Below are 9,824 nucleotides of genomic sequence, written 5' to 3' on the forward strand. Positions count from 1 at the left end.
ATGCTGAGGTTGTGTCTGTGCGCACAAGTTTTCTAAACAAATCGCTTTTGTTGCTCAAAGCAGTGATGAATGGACACGCAGGGCCAGGTTGATCGCCAGAGCAGTACAATGGATGCAAAACGGTTTTTTTCTTTGCCATATAAATCACTCACATTGTTTAAGGTACATTGATCAATTTAATGGCTTGTAATAGGCTCCTAATTGCCACTAGGAAAGTACCGCAAGCTCGCATCTTGAACGTGAAATGGTTCGTGAGCAGCGCTGGATTCACCTAAAGTTGCAGCGCAGTAATTGCTGCCGGGAGGGAGCACAATGAGCGGCGTCCTCGGCCGCATCCCAGGGCAGGGGCGGGAGAGCGGGGAGCAGCGCAGGGGGACCCGTCCCCAGCAGCCATTCATTAGAGGGCGAAGCCAGCGCCGGGATTTATTGGTCATCGCGGACCGAGGAGAACTTTGCAGCGTCAATCATCCTGTCTATTACGTGCCCACATATCTCTATCTGCAGATAGACAGCTTGCTTAATCACCATCAACGCTCTGAGTCACGCCTTGCTAAAAACGCCGCGGAAGAAAGCCGGGACGGCGTGAGGAGCGGGAGGGCGGCGGGGACGCGGCAGGGGCCGCACCGCGGGGTGGCCCGAGGGGCGCGTTCCCGAGGCGCGCTCCCGGCGTGCAGGGCTCGCCCAGCAGCGGCCGCAGAGCCCTAGGAGCCGCTGCGGCCGGCGCGGGGGAAAAGGTGGTTCTGCGCTCCGGGAGCTGTTTGGAAACGCGTTCATTCAAAGGACGCTCCGCGAGCGCTGGCGCCGGCTGCATTTCAAACCTGCCGCAGCCGGAGCCCGTCGCGTCTAACAGACTTATCGCAACGGCACCGCGAAGCGTGAGGAGCTGGAGAGAGAATCCGCGCCGCGCACCCCGTGCGGCGCTCCTCAGACTTCCCCACCAAGGCGGAAAACAAACCCGTGATGCCGCTGAATAATCTCCCAATAATTGTAGTAATTAAAATCATCCCACAGTCTGCAGTCACCTTCCCTCCCCTGACACAGCCTTCCCTTCAATTGTCACCGCGTCTCGGCGGAGACGAACGGAGCGGGAGAGGAACGGGAGAGGCTTCGCACGCACGGCCCAAACGCGCCGAGCAGAGCGGCACGGGGCGGGCGGGCGTGGCCGCGGCAGCGCTCGGAGCGCGGGAGCACGCGGGGCTGCGGGCGGCGGTGCGAGGCAGGGAGGTGCGGGAGCTGCGGGGGCAGGGAGGTGCGGGAGGCGCGGGCCCGGCCCCGAGCGGCGGTGCGGGAGGCAGAGCGGTGCGGGAGGCCCGTCCTGGGCTGCGCGCTGCATAACGAACAGCGCTGACAGCTCTGACAGGGATCGTGGCGGTGCTTTAATTTTCATTTAATTTCCGTGATCTATTCGATCCCGGTGCCCTTTCCCTTTTCGTTAGCTAGGAAAGATTTCTTTCTATCTAAAGCCGCTCTTCATCTTTGCCCACAAATGAAAAACTCAACGGCGGAAAGAATGCGGTGGGCTCAACAGGCGCCGGGTCTGTATTTCAGCACCATTCCTACATCCCTCTATCCCCGCTCTGGCACATCGTGGGGCAGTTTCTTCCGAGCCCAAGTTATTCATTTGAGGCCGGATCCCCCCGCGCGTGGCTCTGACAACGAGCGGCGGTGCCCGGCTCAAGGAACGCGGAGTGTCATTGAGGCAAAGGGAGATAGGGTGGGGGAGAGGTGCTTAAAAAAAAAGAAAGAAAGAAAGAAAAAAAAAAGGCAGGACTCAATTATGTGCCTGAGCTATGAGCACTTCGCCTTCTCCCTGCCCACGTCCCGCCGCCCGGCACAGGTTACGCCGCTCCCTTCCACTTGGGAGGGCTCAGCCCTCGCCCGGCCGCAGCACCCCCGTGCGAAGCCGCGGTCCCCTCCCAGGCACCCATACGGCCGCACCGCGCCCAGCCGCAGGGAAATCGATCTCTTTCGAACTATTTGGCAACCCTTTCCCGGCGCTGCGTTTTGAGCCGCCGCATCTGACGCTCTCCGATGTGAGCCCGCAGCCTTCCAATCAGCGCTAATGAACGAATTGTTCCCGGCCTCAGCCCGGCGTCCGGAACCCGAGCGGGGAGGCGAGGCAGCGGGCAGCGCCGGGCCGGGGAGGGCACGGCCGCGTTCGGTGGGAGCTGCTCTATCAGCGTGCACGGCCAGGGCTTTGCTTTGGTCGTCGCTTTCTTCTTCTTCTTCTTCTTTTTTTTTTTTTTTTTTTTTTTTTTTTTTTTTTTTTTTTAACGTTTATGTTGATTTAAACATAATGTATTTATGATGTAAATATATTCCGAAATGAAAACGTCACGGATCAATTGTGAAGGACCCGGATACATAATTTTAAAAAATCAGTTTCAGTTTATATGAGGTTCTCACCCCACTTTCGCTTCTTAGTCAGATTTGTTTATGCAGAATCGACATTTAATAGTGCTAATTGCACTCCAGTTAAATTGCCCTGATTGCAGAAAGGGAAGCAATTTTCGTGCTCTCCGTCTGGGTTTGGAAGAAATTGTTTTATATTCACCTCTTTATAAAGAAGTGGAGATAAGGCACGGAGCCTTCGCGCAAATTGCACTTAGGGGCTGACTGGCAGCATTCAGGCGCTATAATAGAGCATTATTTGGCCGTTTTGAATAATGTAAAGCGTTTGCTGAAAGCCATTCTCCTGAAAATTGCTTTAACTTTTAAAAGGGTGATGATTCACTCTGAACCGGGCCTTTGTTACGTTGTCATTATCCCCCCAAATGTTTTAACAGTCGGCTCGACACTCGAGCATAACACGCCGATCTTTGTTTAAAAACTCCATTTTTGGAGCACGGCACAAAACCCGTCGGAGCTCACTTGACCCCCGAAAGCTTTTAGCGGCGCTCCCCGTTCCCAGTCCCTCCATCCCGGCCGGGCGCGGACGCGCCCGCGGATGCCTTCAGTGCGGGCCCTGCTCCTCGGGCGGGCACCTGTTGGCCGCCCCCGGGGCCGCCCCCCCCGCCCGCGCCCCGCCGCGGCCCCGGGCTTAGCCCCGCCGCGGCCGAGGCCGCGCTCGGCGCGGAAAACGGCCTCGGGCGACGGGAGCAAACCGTCCCGGGGAGCCCTCGGTGCGGCGTGCGGTGCGGCCGCGGGGCTCGGCGAGGCACGGAAAGGAAACGATCAAAACCAAGTAGAGAAAAGCGAAACGTCTCGATCGCCCGCGTTCTCCAACTCGCCCCCCGAGCACCTGCTCCGGGGCTTGGCGCTAGGGCAGAATCGAGAAGGAGACGATTAGGGACCGTCACACGGGGACGCGGCCCGCAGGACGTCCCGCCACTCCGCCGTAACGCACGGCGCCGGGGCTGCCGGCTACCCGCGGCGGCCGAGCTCCGCGGTGGCTCACAGCGGGGCCGCCCGCCGGAGCGCCGAGCCGGGAGCGCCGTGGGAAAGCGGCGCCCGCCCGGGGTTCGCGGGGCTGACATAACGGAGGGGCCTCCGTCGCACCTCTCGCACGGAAAGGAACGAACGCGCCGCGCCTGCGGCCGCCTCTCACGCTCGCCAAAGCGAACAAACTGAGGCGACCCCGCGCAACGTCACCGAGCGCCGTCCCGCCGCCCGCACCGACGCGGGGCCCCGTCGCGCGAAGCCACGCGGCCGCGCTCCGCCGGCTCCGTGCCCGGCCCCGCAAGCGCCGCCGCCGGCCGCGTCCCGGGAAGGGCAGCGCGGCGCTAATTGCGGAGCGGCCCGCGGCCCGGCGCACAGCGCTCTCCGCGCGCTCTGACTGGCACGCGCCCCGCGCCCCGGCGCCGGCACCTCCGCGCGCCTGATTGGCTGCGGGGCCGCTCCGGCCCGCTCCGCCCGCGCCCTCATTGGGCGAGCGCGGCAGCCAGCGGTACTTCAAAGCGGGCGCGCCCCGCACTTAGGCAGAGTTTAGCCCCGCCGAGCCGGAGTGTCCTTGGCGCTGCCGGGGCGGCGCGGGCGCGCACCGAACCCCGTCCCCTCCCGTTCCGCCGCAGCCCGCCCAGGGACGTGCTATGGCTACGTCGATCCTCGGGGTAAGTCGGGGCCGCGCGTTTCCTCGCGGCCGCTGCCTCCGGAAACCTCTCCTGCGCCGCGGCCGCCGTCGTGCGGGGCCGCCAGAGCGGGGCTGCCGCCGGGTCCCGCCGCCGGGTCCCCGTCGGGACGCTGCGGCCGAAGGCGCGCAGGGCCGGACGGAAGCCGCGGTGCTTCCTCGCTTTACTTCTATGAATCGTAACGTCGCCGACCGAGCCGAGACGCGTTTCTCTCCGTTTCGGACCGTTTTTTGTCCCGCTCGACTCAGCGCCGGTCCCGCACCCCTGCCTCGCGCCGCGCTACCCGCTCCTTCCTGCCGCGGCGTTTCCGCCCGACGCCGGGCGCTGCCCCGCTGTGCCGCCTCCGGCCCCGTCCCATCCCGCCGCGGGGACTCCCGGCGGGCGCCCGACGTGCGCCGGCTCGGCCGGGCCGCGGCCTCCGGGAAGCGCGGCGGGAAGCGAGGCGGGGCGGGCGCCCGCTCCATGCTCCCGGTCGGCGGCCGGACGCGGGGGCGAGGCTGACGGCGGCTTTGTGTCTGTCTTAGGAGGAGCCGCGGTTCGGAACGACCCCCCTGGCCATGCTGGCCGCCACCTGCAACAAGATCGGCAACACCAGCCCGCTGACCACGCTGCCCGAGTCCAGCGCCTTCGCCAAGGGGGGCTTCCACCCCTGGAAACGCTCGGCGTCCAGCTGCAACCTGGGCTCCGGCCTGTCGGGCTTCGCGGTGGCCACGAGCAGGGGCTCCGGCGGACTGGGCGGCGGCACAGGCGCGGCCAACAGCGCCTTTTGCCTGGCCTCCACCTCGCCCACATCGTCGGCCTTCAGCAGCGACTACGGCGGGCTCTTCTCCAACTCGGCGGCGGCGGCGGGCGTGTCCCCGCAGGAGCCGGCCGGGCAGTCGGCCTTCATCTCCAAGGTGCACGGCGCGGCGGCCGACGGGCTGTACCCGCGGGTGGGCATGGCGCATCCCTACGAATCCTGGTACAAGTCGGGCTTCCACTCCACGCTCTCGGCCGGCGAGGTGGCCAACGGCGCGGCCTCGCCGTGGTGGGACGTGCACGCCAACCCGGGCTCGTGGCTGGAGGTGCAGAACCCGGCGGGGGGGCTGCAGGGCTCGCTGCACTCGGGCGCCCCCCAGGCCTCGCTGCACTCCCAGCTGGGCACCTACAACCCCGACTTCAGCTCGCTCACCCACTCCGCCTTCAGCTCCACCGGCCTGGGTTCCACGGCCGCCTCGCACCTGCTCTCCACCGGCCAGCACCTGCTCGCTCAGGAGGGCTTCAAGCCCGTGCTGCCCTCCTACACGGACTCCAGCGCGGCGGTGGCGGCGGCCAGCGCCATGATCTCGGGGGCGGCCGCGGCGGCGGCGGGGGGTGGCTCGGCGCGCTCTGCCCGCCGCTATTCGGGCCGCGCCACCTGCGACTGCCCCAACTGCCAGGAGGCCGAGCGGCTGGGGCCGGCGGGGGCCAGCCTGCGGCGCAAGGGGCTGCACAGCTGCCACATCCCGGGCTGCGGCAAGGTGTACGGCAAGACCTCGCACCTGAAGGCGCACCTGCGCTGGCACACGGGCGAGCGGCCCTTCGTCTGCAACTGGCTCTTCTGCGGGAAGCGCTTCACCCGCTCCGACGAGCTGCAGCGGCACCTGCGGACTCACACGGGCGAGAAGCGCTTCGCCTGCCCTGTCTGCAACAAGCGCTTCATGCGCAGCGACCACCTGAGCAAACACATCAAAACGCACAACGGGGGCGGCGGGGGCAAAAAGGGCAGCGACAGCGACACGGACGCCAGCAACCTGGAGACGCCGCGCTCCGAGTCCCCCGACCTCCTCCTGCACGACGGGGCGGCCGCCGCCCGCGGCCCGGGCAAGGAACCCCCGGGCGGCCCTGGCGACTCCTAGGGATCGCCGCCCGCAGCGCGGCCCGGCCCGGCAGGGACGGCGGCCACCCGACCCCCCGCCCCGAGGGACGCTTCTGCGATTTTTCGTTTTTCTTTTTTTCTTTCTTTTTTGTTTTGTTTTCTTTCGTTTTTTCTTCCCCCCGTTTCCTTTTTCCTCTTCTTTCTGTTGAAAGGAAAGCATCCTGAGAGGCTGAAGGTGAGAAACTAAGGCGGCAGGCCGAGACGGTTGCTCTGTATCTCATAACCATCTGTATAAATAGGGGTCGGAGACGGAACAAAACCCAACCCGAGTGTGGTCGCTTATTTTTCCTGTAAATGTGGATCTGTCAGGGGGGTCGGGGGTTTCCTTTTTATTTTATCGGTGAATTCCTGAAATTCAGGGAGGTTTTGGGGCTTCGGTTACTTTTTTTTATTTTTTTTTTTAATAATTATTTTATTTTAAATTTCTGATGCACTTTGTGGAAGTCAGTATATATGTAAAAGATATTTAAAACGTTGAGTTAACATTTCACTCAAACACACGTAAGTTAAGGTCGCTTAAAGAAATTAAATGCGTTTATCTGTATGGAAAAAAAAAAAAATCTCGACATATTTTCATTTTGGTATTATTAAAGGACTCACAACCATCCGCTCGCGGCTCTGTCCTTATTGGTGGCCGGGGCGGCCCCGGGCTCGCTCAGGGCTGCGGGGCTGGGAGGGCGGCCGGGGCCCGGCTGCGGGCTGCTGGGGAGAGCCGCCGTGAGGAGCGGGAGAGCGGAGAGCCGGGCCGCTGCTCGGGCCGTTAGTGCGGGGGGATCTCGGGGGAATAAAGCGCTCGAGTCAATACTCCGGAAAAGGCATTTCATGCCTAAATGAAAATCTTGTTAAATGTTATTAATTTTGACTTAGAGCGCGCAGCAGCCCCCTGTGCCTTGTATTCCCTTATTAGGGATTCATGTCTTATCAAATATCTAATTAATCTCCCAGACATCATTTGTTCTGGCCAACTTTATCTCCGCCGGTCCGCGGGGAAAAGCCGGGATACGCTCGGTGACAAAGCTCCCTTGAAGCTCCTTTTAATTGTCCAAATTAACTGCGCCGAATTTGCATGTCAAACGGTAAAGGGCAACCTGAGATAAAATGTAAACGTTTTAAAAGCCCCAAACCGAGCACTCGATTTGATAACGAGGCTTTTTAATGTCCGGGAAGACAACTGCTCCTTTCCTTTTCAAAGCCGGTCGATCTATGCAAATAGTGAATTGGAAATGCTTATGTCCCCATGCAGTCAAATGGTCCTTGCGCGGTATTTGAATATCAGTGGCTCTGCTATTGAAAAGGTTCAAGGATGCTCTCTGACTTCTTTGTGATTACTCAGTGCAGCGTCTTATGCCGAAGAAAAAAAACTCGGGAATAATTAAAGGCCGGGCTAAGGCCTGGGAACACATTTGGGACAGGAATCTCATTTAGGCAGCCTCTTTCAAAATAAGGCACAGTTAAATTGACCAGAAGGCAATTATTGAAATGAAAATTATTTTCACTCCCTTTGTCTCCTGACCACCAACCTAACAGCCACGGTATTATTATTACTATTTTTTTTAAAGGCAAATTGTTAAATGAGATAATTGTATTATTAAAAAGAAAGAAAGAAAGAAAGAAAGAATGAAAGAAAGAAAGAAAAAGAGAGAAGAGACAAAAAAAAGAAAAAAAAAAAAAGAAGTTAATTTAGCCCGCGCGCTACAGATCGGAAGGACACCAATATTTTAATCCACCATAAAATAGGGAGCGCAAACAACACGGGCAAACGGGTTCTGCTGTCGGCCACCTAGACGTCGCCCCAAAGAGAAACTGCGGCGCTGCCGGCCGAGCCCCGCTCCTACGGACCGAGCGGTGCGGGAGGGCTGCGGCGGAGGACGGGGCTGCGGGTCGGGGCGGCCGGAGTGGCAGGGAATGCGGCGGATGCGGGGCGGGAGGCGGTTTTGTTTTCCATTTATAATAAAACACATCAAAGGGAGCCCATCCGGGTCCGGTTTCTGCCGGGCCGGGGTTACAATTCTCAGCTCAGTGATCAAGGACCTCTTCGCATTGCCTTTGCCCCTTCGGGTCAGTAAACGTCCATCACGGACGGGCTGCCCCGAAACGAAAGAAGGGAGCAGCGCCGGGCCGCAGTGCCGGTTCGTTTAACGGGGAAAATAGACAGCATGTCACCTTTTTAAAAATAAACGACGCCATTCTTTCGTACTTATCGGCGATAATTATATGGTCTGGGGAACTTTCACACACACAAAAAAACCGAAACAAAACCAACTAAAGGTACGAGGACAGCAGAATAAATCTCGTTTCTCTCTTCCAGCCGCGGCTCCGGAGCACCCCGCGCCCGGAGGGAGGCGGCTCCGCGCAGCCCACCGCTGCGGGGCTGGTCGGTTTAGGGTTTGGTGGAGGAAAGCAGCGAACGCAACGACCCCGATCGCCGTAACTGCGCCTTTTGCCGTTCGAAAGGAAACTTTCTCCGCGCTTCGCTCGCAGCCATTTCCCCCGCCCCCTCCGAGTGTTTATTTGAAGCTCGAATCACTTAGCGACAAATTCCCTCAAGGGATAACGTTCTTAACGCATCGGAAAGAAGGGAGAAGAAATAATAATAATAATAACAACAACAACAACAGAGGGGGATGAAAACTCCCGGCTTCGCCTTCCCGACGGCGGCCGCCAGCACCGGTGCGGCGGCTCTCGGGCGCCACCTAGCGGCGAAATTCGCGGGCGGCGGGGCGAGGTCGGGGGGCCGCCTTGGGCGGCGCGGCTTCGCCCGGTGCCCGCCGGCGGGGGACCCCGCCGGCGGGCACCGGGCGAAACCGCACCGCCCTCCCGCCTCGACTTCGTTGTCTCAGCCGGCGTACGAGCGTTGCCGGCGAGATGGGCTAATTGCTACGTGGCTCGCGGGGTGCGGAGTCCCTGTCCGCTCGGGGAAGAGACAAAAGTAGAACATTTGAAACTGCCTTTCCGAGCCGAAAGCTGCCTTACCTGAACGTCATAATTACAGTAATTATGTACACCCAAATTACATGCTAATTCAATTAGAATCAAATCGTTCTAAATCGGAATCAAATGAGGTAGCGGGAATTAATCAATGACAACATAAATAGAGAGCTTCCTTCGGGGGGAACTCGAGGTGGCCCCGTCACCTCTGACCGCGTCCCGTGTATTTTTTTAATCACAACAATAATAAAAAGATGCTCTTACCGTCATCCGTGAAGCGACAGCACCTCCTACAGGGCTCCGCCGAGCGGCCGCGCCGCGAACCCGGCGCCCTGAGCGCTGCCCTCGCTGCGAGGGGTCCCGCTGGGGTTTTGCCCCGGGCCTGCACACAGGCGGCCGTTCTCCAGCCGCCCCGCTGCCCGCCGCACCGCACCTGGCGCGGGGCGCCCCGCTACGTGCCTTCCCAAGGGCGGCGGGACTGCTGCGGGCCGCCCGGACCTTCAGCAGGGGGAGCCTCCTGAGTACGAGCGGCTTGCTGAGAGCTCTTCAGCTGGTGGTCTCTGAGAGACGCGTCCAACATGGCCTGCAACTCTCCCTGTTGCAGCTTTCAATCGCGGCGGCCTCGCGTTGAGCCCGCGCCACTTCCCGGCATTCCTGCGGAAGGAGGCCAGGTGTGCTCAGCACGCACCTCGGCGGGCACGCATGGCAGGGCCCAGCAAAGTGCCCACAGCTGCAGGCATCAGCTGCCCCTCCCAGGTGGGCACCGGAACCCTGCCACACGCAGAGCCCTGCCCCTGCTTTGGGAATGCACACCCCATTGCTTGTTTGTTACCCCTTGAATTTTCCTGCTGTGTGTAACATGAAGTTTGCCACAAAAACAGGCCTTTCCCCATATCACACTGCCCATCCCAGAGGGACAGACAGCACGTTCT

The 9,824-nt window shown here is 60.6% G+C and overlaps 1 protein-coding gene across 1 annotated transcript; it reads left to right on the forward strand.

Moving 5' to 3' along the window:
• Nucleotides 1-4,028: 4,028 nt before the first annotated feature.
• SP9 (Sp9 transcription factor) lies at nucleotides 4,029-5,944 on the forward strand (the record flags this gene model as incomplete). The annotated part of the gene is made up of 2 exons (XM_079538804.1): nucleotides 4,029-4,049; nucleotides 4,592-5,944. 2 exons carry the CDS (start codon nucleotides 4,029-4,031, stop codon nucleotides 5,942-5,944), a joined length of 1,374 nt encoding a protein of 457 aa, XP_079394930.1.
• Between the last annotated feature and the right edge of the window lie 3,880 nt (nucleotides 5,945-9,824).

Source organism: Tetrao urogallus (assembly GCF_951394365.1).
Source record: "Tetrao urogallus genome assembly, chromosome: 8".
Classification (NCBI taxonomy): Eukaryota; Metazoa; Chordata; class Aves; order Galliformes; family Phasianidae; genus Tetrao; species Tetrao urogallus.